The sequence below is a fragment of the Oratosquilla oratoria genome, chromosome 8, assembly GCF_046742065.1.
Source record: "Oratosquilla oratoria isolate Oo_2021 chromosome 8, ASM4674206v1, whole genome shotgun sequence".
NCBI classification, from domain to species: Eukaryota; Metazoa; Arthropoda; class Malacostraca; order Stomatopoda; family Squillidae; genus Oratosquilla; species Oratosquilla oratoria.
Genome location: NC_134784.1, coordinates 55,208,392 through 55,225,569, shown reverse-complemented (window position 1 = coordinate 55,225,569; position 17,178 = coordinate 55,208,392). Strand labels below are relative to the sequence as shown.

General features: G+C 38.1%; 1 protein-coding gene across 1 annotated transcript in view; it reads left to right on the top strand.

Moving 5' to 3' along the window:
• LOC143027388 (integrator complex subunit 9-like) overlaps positions 1 to 16,507 on the top strand; it is a 37,324-nt gene extending 20,817 nt beyond the window's left edge. The window contains exon 3 of the mRNA XM_076188671.1: positions 16,338 to 16,507. Within this exon, the coding sequence (XP_076044786.1) occupies positions 16,338 to 16,454 (117 nt within the window). The 3' untranslated portion in view covers positions 16,455 to 16,507. The remainder of the gene's footprint in view (positions 1 to 16,337) is intronic.
• Positions 16,508 to 17,178: the final 671 nt, after the last annotated feature.

The following is a 17,178-nucleotide window of genomic DNA, read 5'->3' as shown; positions in this document are numbered from 1 at the left end:
TTAGATCCTCTGGAGGAAGTTTTTGTTAACTCTAATGTAGAGTACGGTCTTGATAATTTTTATTCTTTAGAATCCATATGCATCAAAGAAGAAGAACAAGGCGCTGACATTGATGCTTTGGAGGTTGATAAATTTAAATAGTCCATTTCCTTCGAGGATGGTCACTATTATGTAAAGGTCCCATGGAAAATGGATTTGGTGGACCTTGTTCCCTCAAATCTAAAGATACCCTTGGCAGTGGCACAAAGGATTTATAAACGAGTCCCTGGCCAAATTTTTATACCCCATAGACATGTGCTCAAGAATGATGATCTTGCCACCTCTAAAATAAGACCTATTTTTAACCCCTTCCATACGGTGCCGCACACGTAGGCGTCATGGGGAGCGAGTGTATTCGCGAGGCTGCCATATCGGCGTCTTGATTATATTTATTGTAGTCGCCCCTCCATAATGACATTCTTTCTAATTCGTTTGTAATCGCATTTTCTATGGTTATCAAAATTCACGGGTGAAGAGAGAACGATCGATATGAGCGGTGAATATATTTTATGATGCGAGTATTATTACGACACGTCGTACGGCTGGCATTGGCTGCTGCCACCGAGATCTAAGTCCATGACGCCTACGTGTGCGGCACCGTATGGAAGGGGTTAACTGCTCTCTCAAAATAGGAAAGGTCCCTTCTTTAAACAAGGCTGCATTTCTGGGAGTTGATTTGATGAACAACCTCCTCTCTCTCTTTTTGTACTTCAGAACTAACAATTTTGTCATTTTAGCAGATATTATGAAAGCCTTCTTGCAGATCCGTTTGAAGGATGAGGGTGATCGTAATAGGTTCTGTTTCTTTAGCAGGATTAACAACCAATATATTCCTTACAGGTATAATACTATTATTTTTGGTTTCATCTGCTCTCCCTTTATACTGAACTTCATCATCCAACATCATCTTTCCATGCAGGCTGACTCTCAAACTGCCTCCTTAATTAAAGATAAATTCTATGTAGACACTGATCTACACCTCCAATGAATTTCGTTCGCTCCCTGCTATGGTCGAGAGGATTAATAAGATCATGCTTAATGGAGGTTTACCTCTCAGGGAGTGGACATGCGGCTATAGTTCTGTTCTTTCCTCTCTTGAACAAGAAGTCATTTGCAATAAGGAAGAGATAAAGGTGTTGGGATGTATTTATAATAAGAATTATGATACCTTGAAAATCAAGGATGTTTCTGTATTTGATCCATTAGGTATTTTTTCCTAGGTTATTGCAAGGAAAGATTCTTATAAAAGAGATGTGCCAAAAAATGATAGATTGGGATTTGAAATTGGATGGCGAGTTGGTTCCAAGGTTGGAAGAATTTATGTGAAAACTTTTGGGAGGTTAATGACTTGTCCTTTAAAAGGAAAACCTTCTGTTCAGAATCTCCCCTTAAGTTATTTGTTTTTGCTGATGCTTCTAAGGAAGCTTATGGGTGTGCCATCTATCTAGTGCAAGAAAGAAGAGAGATAAAGGAGTCTAATGGCTCTCTTCTATTTGCCAAGTCAAGGTGGCTCCTATTAAACAAAGAACATTGCCTTCTCAGGAGCTTATGGCAGCTTTACTATCTTTAAAATGGCTCAAAACTATTTTTGAGGAAGGACCCCTCTGGTTGATTCTGTTGTACTCTTTGCTGATAGTCAAGTTACTCTTTCTTGGATTCTGATTGAAAGAAATTTCCAATCTTTTGGACAGTCAAGTTACTCTTTCTTGGATTCTGATTGCAAGAAATTTCCAATCTTTTGGAAAATTTCAAAACCAAATATACTCCTATTTCCTTTACTTATGTTCCTTCTGAACATAATATGGCTGATTTTGTTACCAAACCTTGCAGTGCTAGGGTGTTTAAGGAAAGATTCAATTGGTGGGTTTATGGACCAGAATGGTTGCTGTTGCCATCTCATGCTTGGCGAAAGGGCCACTTGGGATGTATTCTCTCCAGCATCAAGGGAGACATTGTCAATGTAGCTGTTGTGCAAGTTGACACTCCTCCTCTAGTTGATGCCTTGAAGTTTTCTTCTTACAGCAAACTTTTACATCATACTTCCTTAATCTTTAAAGCTGTCTTTTTGTCTAAGAAGTCTAATACTTACCCAGTTAAGGCTGCTTCTAATTATATGATGGGTATAATGCAAAGGGATGCCTTCCCCGCTGGATTGGCAAATTTAGAGAACCCCAATACTAATGACATACCTCCTTTGGTAAGTCAAATGAACTTGTTCTTGGACAAGAATGGTTTGATAAGGTCCAAGGGAAGAATCAACAAGAACATTGGCCTCAGATATGAGGTTGCGAACCCCCTTTTTTTTTTTTCCAAATTCCATCACATGACAAGATTCTTGATATCTTATACTCATTGCCAAGTAATGCACATGGGACTGCAAGCTACTCTTAATTTCCTTTGCATGCATGGATTCTGGATTTTTAAGGCAAGACAAGCAGTTTTAAACATTTTGAAGGATTGTATAGTTTGTAAGAAATATAATACCTGTGCTGTTAACTATCCTTCTCCTTCCTCATTACCTGCCTCTAGAATAAATTAAAGTGTGTCTTTTGCCCATACTGGTGTGGATTACATGGGGCATTTATGGGTTAGAGACAGGAATGGAATCAAGGCTTACATTAATCTAGAGACCAAGTAAGGTCTCTAGCTTCTAAAGGGTTGTTGTAAATTTTCTTTGAAAGTGTTATATTTATTAAACATTTTGTTGTCGGGGAGGTTGTGGTACAGTCGAACCTCGAAAGCCCGGACTAATTGGGGAAAGGGTGGTCCGGTCATGCAAAAAGTCCGGTCATTGAAAATATCGCCCTAACACCCATAGATTTTCGTAGCGGTATACGTATAGGTAATGTATATGGCATAGGAACATAAGAATAATACTCTAACACTGTAATAATAACAATACTGTAGTAATAATATTATAATACTAATAATTCTGTAATAATAACTTTAATACAGGCATGTAAATGTACTGTATATACAGTGTACTGTACAGGTAAACGTCGACTTACGATGGCCGCGACTTACGATTGTTCGACTTTACGATGACGACGACGACGATGACGATATGATAATTTAACACCTTCCATACGGTGCCGCACACGTAGGCGTCATGAGGAGCAAGTGGATTCGCGACGCTGCCATATCGGCGTCTTGATTATATTTATTGTAGTCGCCCCTGTGTTTTTACATTCTCTCAAATGTGCCCTAAATCCCATTCTCTGTGGTTTTCAAAATTCGCGGGTGAAAGAGAGAACGATCGATATAAGCGGTGACTATATTTTATGATGCGAGTATTATTACGTCACGTCGTACGGCTGGCATTGGCTGCTGCCCGCGAGATTTAAGTCCCGTACTGAAAATATATATTATAGTGTTTGAATATGGTAAAAAGGATAAAAATAATTAAATAAACTACTGTACATGTTTAATAGGCTATATTCAGTATCTCTGGTGGTTAATATACAGGTAGGCTAGGTACAGTGACTACGGAACAGAGTGGGGATCGACTTACGATGAGATCGTCTTACGATGGCTCTATCGAAACCTAATGCCATCGTAAGTCGACGTTTACCTGTACTGTATTTTTTATTACGTATGCCGTAAATATCGGAAGGTATGCACGCGGGACAGTGGTGGCAGCCAGGGTTGCCACATTTTCTACACTGCCGTGTAGAATGGGAGTGTTGACATACCGGGGCATACATTTTTCTCTGGCGTGTGCAGACTTTCATAGCAAGATATACTTGTCAAACTTTGACAAAATGTTGGTTCTAGTTTTTTTTTTATTCTTGAATGGATATAAGGCCCCCATGCCCTAACATATTCAGTAAGATATAAGAAATATATATATTTTTTTTATATTAATATTGCTAAAAGAAAGCTGAAACTCTAGTGTAGAATTTTTTCTACACGGTAAAAACGTATCTTTTGGCATATAATATTTTATAAAAGTCATATTTTGATGTACCATTTCTTATTTGATAATTACTTCTATGATTTTTAAACAAAAGTTTGAGTTTTTGAATGTTTTTAACAGCCCCCTGATATGTAGAAAAAATTTCTTCATGACCTTGTGCGGTTGCCACATGCCGCTATTTTACTATGTTTTGGTACAAAATTCTACAAAACGGCAGCCCTGGTGGCAGCTTGACTGGGCCGGGTTTGAGTACACGTGTACAGCCATCGCTGCCACCTACCGGACAAATAGGGAACTTTGTTTGAAAAGTCTGCCCTTTGTTCATTTCGACCGGTCATACGAGGGTCCGGGCTTTCCAGGTTTGACCGATTGTTACCTATTTAAATAGGCGTCTTCCTTGTTATTGGGAATCTTTATTAGTTTCTACCTTTTCATTCGGTAAACTTTCCCTCAAGTTGTTGTTGTTTACACCTTTCGAATCAGGAGCATTTCCTGAAGCTTCGAACTGCACCTATCGTAACTTTAGATAAGATACAATTTAACTCCCCTCCTATTTTATTTACTTGTTAAATCTCCTTTTATGTAATAAATATTGGTTTAATAAATTGGGGATTGAACTTTTGAGAATTTACTTAAAAAGTCAGTATTAACCCATGGCCCTTCGAGCATTTTGAACTCATAAGAGACACACCGAATAAACAGTCCCCACTAACAGTCATCAAAGAGATAACCCAGAGCTCTGGTACCTAATGGACGTCTTGACTAGAAACGTCAAGGCAAGGGACCTACGTCTTCAAAAGTTCAAGACTCAAGGCCTTAATCTTCTAATTTCAAACACCACTGTTTGAGAACCCAACCAGGTTGAAAACTGTGACTGGTAAGTTCTCGAACATTAATCAATGAATTTGTTAAATCATAATTTTTATAGTTGTTGTGTTGTAGTTCCCTAATGAAATTGTTGTAGGAGCTGATTATGTTAAGATTGGGGAGTTCAAAAGCTTTGTTTACATCAGTATATATATATATATATGAATATCTGGGGAGCAGATTCTCTAGTATGCATGCATTGTTAAAATCGACAGCGTTAGTGAGGTTGTTGATCTTCTTGTGAGTATTCTCCAGTTTTCTAACCAATATTCTGCCATTTAGAGGGTGGGCATATACCAAGTTGCCAAAATGATTCATTTATTTCAACGTTTCGTCTAACAAAGAGACATCTTCAGGAAATTCTGTAACATAGATAATAATGACGTACAGAAATATAGAAAACAACATGTAAATCTAACCAATTATACAAATATAGAAGCAAATATCAATAAATGCGCAAATTCACATAAAATAAACACTATACATGGGCTGATGGGGACCGTTACTTACAATAGTTAAAGGTCTGATGAAATGACGAAGAAAACCCTTCCCTTGGTGACATATATATGCACCTAGCCGGCTTGGGTGGTGGTGGAGGGCGGGAGAGGGGGCGGGGGTGGTATCTCATTAATACGAGAAGAAGAGGGTTGGGGGAGGGGTTGGGGGGGTTAGGGGGTTGCGGGGTCGGTTGGGGGGAGGATGGAAGGAGTGGGTAGGAGGAGGTGGAGGGGGGGGGTTTCGGAGAGAGGTCATGCTAGGTAGTAGCTTGGTGCTGCTATACAAAGCGATGACAGAAGTCATGTTGCATTGGATATTAATGATAGGACTACATTCTCTGATAAACATAGCTTCTAGAAGCTTAAGTTTATGTACATCCCTATTACCGGTACTTGCTATAATCCTAGTGTTTGAAACTAGGTATTCTCGGGTGGCTGTTAGGTTATGGTATTTCTTTAAGTGATGTTTTATAGCCCCATTTTGTAAATGCATAGTAATTCTCCTACTGAGACTACATCTAGTAAAACCAATATATGCTGTATGACGGTTTTACTAGATGTAGTCTCAGTAGGAGAATTACTATGCATTTACAAAATGGGGCTATAAAACATCACTTAAAGAAATACCATAACCTAACAGCCACCCGAGAATACCTAGTTTCAAACACTAGGATTATAGCAAGTAATAGGGATGTACATAAACTTAAGCTTCTAGAAGCTATGTTTATCAGAGAATGTAGTCCTATCATTAATATCCAATGCAACATGACTTCTGTCATCACTTTGTATAGCAGCACCAAGCTACTACTTAGCATGACCTCTCTCCGAAACCCCCCCCCTCCACCTCCTCCTACCCACTCCTTCCATCCTCCCCCCAACCGACCCCGCAAACCCCTAACCCCCCAACCCCTCCCCCAACCCTCTTCTTCTCGTATTAATGAGATACCACCCCCGCCCCCTCTCCCGCCCTCCACCACCACCCAAGCCGGCTAGGTGCATATATATGTCACCAAGGGAAGGGTTTTCTTCGTCATTTCATCAGACCTTTAACTATTGTAAGTAACGGTCCCCATCAGCCCATGTATAGTGTTTATTTTATGTGAATTTGCGCATTTATTGATATTTGCTTTTATATTTGTATAATTGGTTAGATTTACATGTTGTTTTCTATATTTCTGTACGTCATTATTATCTATGTTACAGAATTTCCTGAAGATGTCTCTTTGTTAGACGAAACGTTGAAATAAATGAATCATTTTGGCAACTTGGTATATGCCCACCCTCTAAATGGCAGAATATTGGTTAGAAAACTGGAGAATACTCACAAGAAGATCAACAACCTCACTAACGCTGTCGATTTTAACAATGCATGCATATATATATATAAATATATATATATATATATATGATGTATATATATACATATTTTTTAAGCCTTCTAGAACTTCTGTGACATTTGTGAGCAAAGTGCTAGTAAAGTGGCCTTTATAGAAACCATATTGATTGGGGGAGATTGATATTTTTCTTTTCATTCTTGCTGCAACCAAATTTTCGGGTCCTCACATGGTTTGTTTGGTATCATGATTGGTATTATGTGGGTTCTTTTCCAGATGTTTAGGATGTTGTTTAGCCAGGAGTAGTTGAAATTATGAGTTAAGGTTCATATGGCATTTTGGAGGTTTTAGTTTCTTTATTGCTTCTTCTGTGTCTTTTCTGTGTGTAGCTTCTTTGTCAGGTTTGATTTTATGCATTTCTTTGATTATTTTCCTTTTTTCTGGTGTAGTGGGCTTGAAACTGTTTTGGAGAAATAATTGTTTATGATGTCACATTGCTATTTAGGTGATGGTGTTTTGTATTCAGCTACTCCAGATGCTTCTTTATTGCTCAGTCTACATCAGTGTTGATAAATGGAGAGATTGCATATGTGTCTGGTTTTATTTCTCACATTTCTTGTATTATTTTCCTACTTTCCGGAATTTTGAGTTAGAAACCTGTGTTGGAGAAGTGTTTATTGATGATGTTTCACTGCTGTTTTGGTAATGGTATGTTCCCTTAGCTGCTCCAACTACTTCACAGGTGAGGGGTGATGGGATTTAGTTTCGATTTTTTAATGGTTTTTACTGTTCTCCACAATTTGTTACCTGTTTTCCCATCTATTGTATTTGTTTTTACTGTTTTCTTTCTACCTATTGTGTATTATGATGGTGATGCTTTTATTCAACTGTTGTAGTTGTTCTTTTTCTTGTTTTTTAGGTTGTTTTTGCTTTATAGTTTATTTCTCTTTGTTTGAGGGTGACTGTCTTGTATGTAGCCTCTAGGAATATGTGTTTTGCTTGCCTTTTGGATGGTCACTGCAATTTTATCCACTCAATCAAACCAGATAAGCATATGAATAAAATATTTGGAGAAACCTACAACTTATTTAGGTCAATCAAATTGGCATTTGCTTATATGGATGAAGAAATGATAAAGAAAATACTAACTACACTAATAAGACCAAAACTTGAGTACACAGCATCACTTTGGACACCCAGTACCAAAAAGAATATTAAGAAACTAGAAAGAATACAAAGAGCGACAACCAAACTAGCACCGACTCTTGCCGAACTAATATATGAGCAAAGACTGTCCAAATTGAATCTACCAACTCTGGAACAAAGAAGAAAAAGAGGAGATTTGCTGACTATCTACAGAATAATGAAAGGAATGGAAGTTTTAGACAGGAATGACTTGTTAGTGTGGGACAACGGTAAAACGAGAGGACACGGAAAAAAACTGAAAAAGGACAGTTATAGAAAAAACTTGAAAAGGAACAGTTTCCCACACAGAGCGATAAATACATGGAACAAATTAGACAACAAAACAGTATGTGCAAACACTATACAAGATTTTAAGATAAAAGTTGATGCAGAGAGATACAAAGATGGGTCACCACAAGCATAGCTTGCCTCCCGTATCTTACAACTAGGTAAATCTAGGGAAATGAACTGGTCCGTATCATAGGTCCTCAATTTTCGCTGTATCTCCTGTCTGATCTTGACAGTTTGCTTTTTTTTTGTGTAGTTTATGAATGGTCTCATATATATAAGTTGTATTTCCTCTTTCAATCCTGTGGTAATCTTGTACTGTATTTGTAAGGAGGGTGAGCACTTTGTTATGTCAGGGGATGTTGCTTATTGGTTGTGTTAAAGGTTTGCCTAGTGGAGTTGTTAGTAGTTAATTATCATTTACCATTGTCTTGGATCATGTGTTGGACTCATGATTGACAGCTATTTCCCTCCTGGAAGAGAGCTCAGAGCTCGTATATGACCAATCTCTGGGTAATGCTGTGACCTTACAACACACACCCCCAACTCCCCGCCCATGAGAGTTGGAGTAATGAATTGCAGTGCAGGAATACTGAAATTATTTCAGCCCTGGGCGGGATTTGAACCTGGACTGCCATAGTGGTGGCTGGGAACTCTACCACTGCACCATCAAGTTGTGTTTAGGTTGAGGAGGTTATATACTAATTTGTGTCCTCTTTGGTCTGCAGTTTGTGTGTTAAGCCAGATTGGGTGATGTACTTGCTGGTCACTTGCCAGTATATTATTGAGTTATAGTGGTGAATAGGTATCTATGAATGAACACAAAGAGAAGACTGTTTGAAGGAGTGATTGTGCTCATTTTAAGTCACAATCCTCTTACTGGCCAGCCTAATCTGGCTGAAAGTAAATGTCAGCAAAAGTAAGTTGATAAGATTTACAAAGGGAGAGGGTGAGAGTCAGTTGGAGGTAAGTCTTAAAGGAGAGAAGCTAGAAGAAGTGAAGAGTTGAACTATTCATAGTCACATGCAGCAGGGAAAGGAGGAGTAGGGTGGAGGTAAATTATAGAATAACAGAAGCAGGTAAATGTCTTAAGGGGAATAAAAAGTGTCTTGATAAATAGGTATCTATGGATTAACACAAAGAGAAGATTATGAAGAAGAGATTGTGCCCATGACATTGTTTGAGGAAGAGATTTAGGATTTAAAGGAGGCAGAAAAAAGGAACTTGTATGTGTTTTGAGATTGAGTGTTTAAGAAGTATGGTGGGTGTTATAGGACAGAGTGAAAAATGAGGAGGTTAGGCTGAGAGCAGGAGTAGAGAAAGAGTTGGCAGATAGGGTTGACCAAAGAATACTGAAATAGTTTGGGTATATGTAAAGAATATGTGAAGAAACTAAAAAAGAGTGTGAAAGGCAAAGGTAAATGGAGTGAACTTGAGGGGAAGACTGAGAATGGAATGGATGGATGAGGTGAAGGGGCCCTTGGGTACAAAAGTTGAGCAAGGAAGGGAGAGGGTAAAAGAGGTGTGACTAGAGGAGTTGTGAATGGATAATACATTGATACAGCCCTAAGGGATTCCTTTTGTATGCTCTGTAAATTCTTGAGTGGATGAGGTGGGGAGGGTTACCATGTAATGAAGCAATGGGGGTGAATCAGCTTTGGCCATCAGGTCCTGCTGTGGAGGTGCTGTGTTTTGCAGCATTGCTTCTGACCCAAGCGGTGGGCAGGGAACAGGGATGAACCATCATCCACAAAGAGTTGAGATAAAAGGGACAATAAATGGGTGTTAGATAGTTGTGAGATAGATGAAGGATGTGTATATGCCTTGGCTGGGCCATTTCCCCTATAGGCCAGTCAATAGAGGAGTAAAAAAAGGCGAATAAGGAAAAAAAATTAGGGAAAGCTGCAATAAGCTTTAATGTGTTTATAATACCTTACTTAATAACATATTAATTTTGCACCCCTCTACCCCCCCGGATTTGGCCGCCATCTTGAAAAAATGGCGACCAAAAACAGTTTTTTCCAAATATCTCACTAGAAACTAATTTTAACGAAAAATGTATCAAAACAAAATTAATTCTACATAAAATTTTCTACAAAAGTTATTTTATTCAATTTTGTGATATACCTCACTGTTTTTGCGCTAAATGTGCGAAAAGATTGTGTTTATCTTTATTTGATACCTACAGTGCACAAAGATCATATAATAATTTCCTTTGTATGCTATACTGAATAAAATATCTAAGTTCCTAACTTGATTATAGTCTTTCTTTTGTTTCAGAACTATTAAAATAGATAGTTAAAGCTTCAGTGAAACCCCAGGCAGTTGTTGGTGCAAAATGTCTTCATTGGGGAAATGTTTAATATGCGATGGATAGCTTTCTGTGGGTGAGACTAGAGAAGTTAAAGAGAAAGGAATATAGACACTGATTGATTATAGCATTAAGTGGAAAGACGGAAAACATTCTCTGTTAGAAGGACTAAAAAGTGTGAAAGTGCATGAAAAATGTAGAAAAGTGTATACAAAAGAACGGAGAGCTGAAACTTTCCAAGCAAGGCAGAAAACCTCGCAAGTGCCGACAACGTCACTGAGAAGTCAAGAATTACAGTTTGATTTTCTTCATGATTGTCTCTTTTGTGGAAAAGATGCATCAAGTGACTTTTTGAAAAAAGAAAGCAAAAAATATTTAGGTGATCGTGAATCTGTGCACTGTATAGAGATGCTGCATGTTAAGGATACTATTTTGAAAGCTGGTGAAATGAGAAAAGATGAATGGGGCAAAGAAGTATGTACTCTTATATGTAACGTAGTGGATTTAGTTGCTGCTGAGGCAAGGTACCATTCAGCCTGCATGAAAAAATTCTACCAAACATCTTCTGGTATGAAACGTGGTCGTCCCAAAAGCTCTACGGTTTCTGAGGCAATGAGTCATGCTTTTAACTACTTGGAGGAAAATCAAGAGGAATGCCAGTTTACTTTCAGTGAGATTTTTTCAGAATATGAGGGTGAGCTACCAACTGATAAAACCATAAAATCTGAATTGATAGAGAGATATGGACATGATATTATTGTTTCTGTGAACAAAAATAGAAAACCAGTGATCTGTTTCCGTGACACAGGAAACAAAATTTTGACTGACGCTTGGTACGAAAATCATAGAAGTCATGACGAGAAGGAAGAACGGCTTCAGATTGTAAAGACTGCCACCAGAATAATTGCTGAAGATATAAGATCGCTGATGTACGAAGCAGATCAGTATCCACCACCAGAAAATTTCCTAGAAGAATTGGATTCACTTATTCCAGAAACTCTCCAGTGCCTTGTTAAGACAATAGTCTTAAAAAACAAGAAAGGAAATCAAAGAAAATGGAATAGGAAATGTACAGCAATTTCACATGCTATCCTTACAGCAGCTAGACCAAATTCTTTCATATCTCCTCTACAAATAGGACTTGCTGTTCACTTAAGTCAGAAGTATGGCTCTAAGCATCTACTGAACGTGCTCTCTGCGTTGGGATTATGTGCGTCCTATGCTGAGGCAGCACTCTTTCAAGTATCTGCTTTGCAACATCCAGCCAAGGAACCTCCGAATGGTTCATTTGCACAGTTTGTATTCGACAATGCAGATGTGAACATTTCTACTATTGATGGATTTAACACATTCCACAGTATGGGAGGAATTCAGTGTGTTACTCCTCAGAATAATATTACTTCAGATCAGCCAATCACTAGATTAACGAAGATCCCTAGTGCATCGTTTGTTGGGCAGTTTGGTCATAATCCTATTAAAACCTTTGAAAGTAAAAGTGTAAAAGGACTCTTGAATATAAAAGTCAGGGATTTGGCAAGTATCAATCCAGTGTCCACTACTGTATCAATAACAACAACAGAGCTTTTATGGCTACTTGGAAAATGGCAAAAAAATGCAGAGTGCCCAGGTTGGAATGGTTACATGGAGAAATGTACAGCACACTTCCCATATGATGTGTCCCAGATCTCATATCTTCCCTTTACAAATGCTCCACCTACCAATTATGACACCATATACACAGTACTTAACCAAGCTGTAGAGAAATGCAACAAACTGAAGCAACAAAGTTGCTTTGTTACCTTTGATCAACCTTTGTACATCAAGGCCCGAGACATTGTGGAAATATGTGGTCAAGACTCACACCTCAATAATGTTATTGTACGTCTTGGTGGTTTCCACTTATTGATGTCTTTTATGGGTGCAATTGGTTTCATCATGAATGGTAGTGGAATAAAAGAACTTTTTAGTACTGTTTATGCAAGTACATCTGTTGAAAAAATGTTAACTGGGCATGCTTATGCAAGAGCACTCAGGGCCCATACACTAGCACATGCTGCACTGTCTATGTTAATTTTTAATGAAATTGATCTTTCCCCTGAAGAACAGTCAACAACAGAAGCAGTTTTACGAGAGACTGATTATTCAGACATTGACAGTGAGGTTATAAAAAATGTACTGATTAAGTTCAATGATACCTTGGGTACGATGAAGAGTAAAGGTGCCACTGCAAAACTCTGGGTACAGTACTTTGAAATGGTAACATTGGTGAAACAATTCATTGAAGGAGAACGCTCGGGTAACTGGAAACTGCACCTGGACACGATCCAAAAAATGCTACCTTACTTTCATGCCAGTGGTCATTTTTTATATGCAAAATCAGCACACTTGTATTTACAAGACATGTATAACTTGAAGGGATGCCTGACCCCAAAGGAATTTCACAGCTCTAGCACAAAAACGGTGCAACCTATGGAAAACATGACAGGGACAAATATTATAGGAAATTTTATGTAGATTATTTTTTGTTCGACTACTTTCTCTGTAAAATGCATTTCAAGCGAGATATTTGGAAAAAAACGTTTTTTTCTGCCATTTTTTCAAAATGGCGGCTAAATCTGGGAAGGTAGAGGGGTGCAAAATTAATACATTATTAAGAACCACATTAGGAAGAAAATAAAGCATATTGCAGCTTTCCTTAATTTTTTTCCTTATTCAACCCCCTATTGACTGGCCTACTATATAAGGGGGTGGGGGTGGGAAGGGCCATTTGTTGTATGTGTATGTGTCCAATGGAACAAGTTTTCCATTCAATTTTACTATTGTATTTTTCTTTGAAGCATGGTTATCTAGGGTGAGCGAAGTCACATGATTTATGAGGAGAGATTCCATTTTATTTTGTCTCAGCCACTGTTCTAGTCTATATTTAGGTGTTTATAGTAGCTGTTCTGTAGTTGCTGTGCTGGGCTATTATCATTAGATCATTAAATAGTTTTTGACTGTAAGGATGAAGAGTTGATGAAAAAAGAAATCATAGAAAACTTAATCCATCCAAAAAAGGAATATAGATAGTTGGTTTGGTTTCCTCACTGAGTGAAACTCAAGGCAACAATTAACCAGTTAACCACAAAACAAACAACAATTAACCACAAAACGAACAACAACAACCCCCAGACTGACCAATAAACTCTCATGGATAGCAGCCTATGACAAGCAAATACCACTCTAGCATTATTGTATTCAGGCCACCACCCAATTTTAAAACAATATGAACACAGGATAGGGTTGGCCTCAAAAGCAAATTACCCTAGATACAATCACCTCATAGAAGACACCAAACATGTCATCTTACACTCTAGCCTTACCCAGACAAAAACAATATCTCTTCCTTAACCTCTTCAACACGAGTCAAATATTCACTCACACATTAACTGCATGATGTTCGATGATGCATCACATTAAGCACATTATAAAATATAAAGTTACGGCTGTTATACTCATTCCCTTTCACCCAGAATGTTTGTAAACACACAAAATACAATCAAGACTGTTCACAGAATATGGGGAGCACTCAGCTACAACTACAAAATAAATATAATCAGGAAGCTGACACTGGTATACTCATATACTGACTTGCACATGAAATTCGTGAATACCACAGGAATTAGGAGGAAATGGGAAATCTTTCTTGACATTTGCAACCTAGAAGTGAACAAACATGTGCCAAAGACTAGAGAAAGGAAAAAGCAAAAACAGGATTGGTTTAACAAAAAAAATGTGAGATTGCAAAAAAAGGGCAGGGATGTAGCTTGGGGAAAATGGAGAGAGAAAAGAAGCAATAAAACAAAAGAAGCTTACAACAAGCTAGGAATCACTATACCAAAATTTGCAGGGAGAAAGAAATTAATTTTGAAAGAGGTGTAGCAAAAAATGCAAAGATGAACCAAAACTGTTTTACAGATTCATAGATGGTAAATTGTGACATAGAGAAGAAATCACCAAGTTAATAGTAGATGGTGAGGTCTTTGAAGATGCCTCAGCTTAGGCAGGAATAATGAATGAAGCTTTACAATCAGTCTTCACAAAAGAGTACAGTTTTATTGAGAAGAGGAAGGGGAGCAAAAAATCAGGTTTAGCAGATATAAACATAGAAGTGAGAGAAGTGCTCAATCTCCTGCAATCAATGGATGTGACAAAAGCCTTAGGCCATGACAGAATCTCAAACTGGATACTTAAAGAATGTAGGTAACAACTAGTGGACAAGATTCACAGTCTTATTACATGTTCATTGAAGGAAGGCATTATGCCACTTTATTGGAAAGGGGCACACATGACACCAATTCACAAAGGTGGAAACAAGGAAACACCACTAAATTATAGGCCAGTATCACTAACCAGCACAATAGTGAAATTATGTGAAAGGATTGTGAAAGATTGATGGACCAAATATCTTGAAAAGATGAACATTCTGACAGACAGTTTGGCTTCAGATCTGGAAGGTCATGTGTGTTGAACCTTTTAAGCTTTTACTTGAGAGTGATTGATGTGCTGCAAGAGAGAGAGGGGTGGGTGGACTGCATGTACCTGGACCTAGAGAAGGCATTTGATAAAGTACCTCACAGTTGACTTATGTGGAAATTGGAGCATGTTGGAGGACTGAGAGGCAAACTATTAGAATGGATTAAAGACTTTTTGAAGGAAAGATACATGAGGACAGTAGTAAAGGACAAGATGTCAAGCTGGAGAGCAGTAATGAGCAGAGTACCACAAGGTTCAGTGCTTGCACCAATAATGTTTCTTGTCTATGTTAATGACATGTTTGCAGGTGATCCAAAAACCATGAGAAGAGTGAAAAATGAGGAAGACGGTAGAATATTGCAAACGGATCTAGATACTATGTTTGCATGAAGCCAAGAATGGGAAATGAAGTTCAGTACCAAAAAAGCAAAGTACTAGAAATGGACAATAGCAGCAAAAGACCATCCTTAAACTATTTATTGGGAAGCAAACACATTACACAAGCAGAAGAAGAGAAAGACTTGGGAGTGTTGATAAAAGACAACTTGTCACCTGACAGACATATCAGCAGGATTGTGGGAGAGACATATGGACTAATGTAGAAGATTAAAGTAGGATTCCATTATATGGATGAAAAGATGATAAAAAAAAGAATTATTGAAACCCTGATATGTCCAAGACTGGAATATGCATCAGTAGTATGGTCCCAACACAGAGTGAAGGATATAAGCAAGATTGAAAGAATACAAAGGGGCAGCAACCAAACTGGTCCCCGGCCTGGCAGATAAACCATATGAGGAAAGACTAAAGGTACTGGGTCTGCCAACCTTGAAAGATTGAAGAGAAAGAGGTAACATGATTACAGTGTTCAGGTCACTAAAAAGAGATAAATTACATTGATAGAAGAAATCTCCTGATTAAAGGTGGGTTTTAAGAGGTCATGGAAATAAAGAAAGACCACATGTTGAAAAGGATGTGAAGAAATATAGTTTTCCATATAGATGTATAAAAATGTGGAATAGCTCAAACACTACACGAGTTCAAATCATGCATTTCAGTCTAGGTATGTTAGAAAATTAGAGAGTAGGAGATGGGACCCAACAAGCATTACTCCTTTCCTATATACTACAACTAGGTAAATATCTCATGACACCTACATAAGCTTCATCTTATTCAAGGGGTTAAGTGACTTCTCAGCCAGTGTGTTTGCTGTTGCCAGTTACCTAGAAAATATGGGTCTTCTGCAGCAAAGATCTGGGGCAACAGATTGATTTATTTATTTGATTTTTAGTTATTTGCTTATATAATGTATGAATCATCTGTTGTTATATAATGATTGTTAGGATAGGATTGACTTCTAAATACATTTCCTTTTTATATTACAGGCAAATGAAGACATGGTGATCCAAGTAAAGGACACATCAACTCATATAATTTCTAATAATAGCAAGTTACGGGAAAAGCTCAGAGATATTCTTCTGGATTGCTTGAATAGTTTCTAAGTTTTACATTGTGTGAAAAATGAGAATGGAATGATCAATTAAGAAAGTTGGAAAGAGAAAAAATTGTGTGTTTCAATCTCCTCTATGTATTAATTAATGCTAAATGTAAATGTACAGACTTTAATTTAGCAGTCAAGATTTCTCCAATGTTTTAATTTAAAACCAGAAGGAAGAGGAAGGAATTTCACTGGAAGGAAATCACATTATAATTTTTGAAGTTCTAAAATGAATATTGAGGGTTAAAAAAATCATACATACATATACCAAGGGCATTTTTCTCCTTACAAGGGAGGTAGCCAAAGTCAAAGGCATAAATCCACTCCCACCCATTTCATCCCCACATACTCCACTCCCATTCATCACCCCTCCCTCCCTCTTTTCTTGGCTCCTGGATGACGGGTCATCCCTGCATCTCACCCAATGCCCTGGGTCAGAAGTAACACAGTAAGACACAGTACATCCACAGCAAGGCTGCTTCATTTAATCGGCAATCCCCGTCTGTTCCCATACTCCCTCACCCCCCATCCCCCACCCCAACCCTTCCATGCATTACAACATCCTTACACAACCATTCTCCACTTACCCCTATCTTCTGTCTTCTCCCTTCCTTCCTCAATAGACATTCCCCTCTTCCCCAGTACCCCTTTTACCCCATCCATCCATTTCATCCTTGGTTGCACTCTCATGTTCACTCCCTCCCCCTCTGCCTTCCACACCTCTTTTA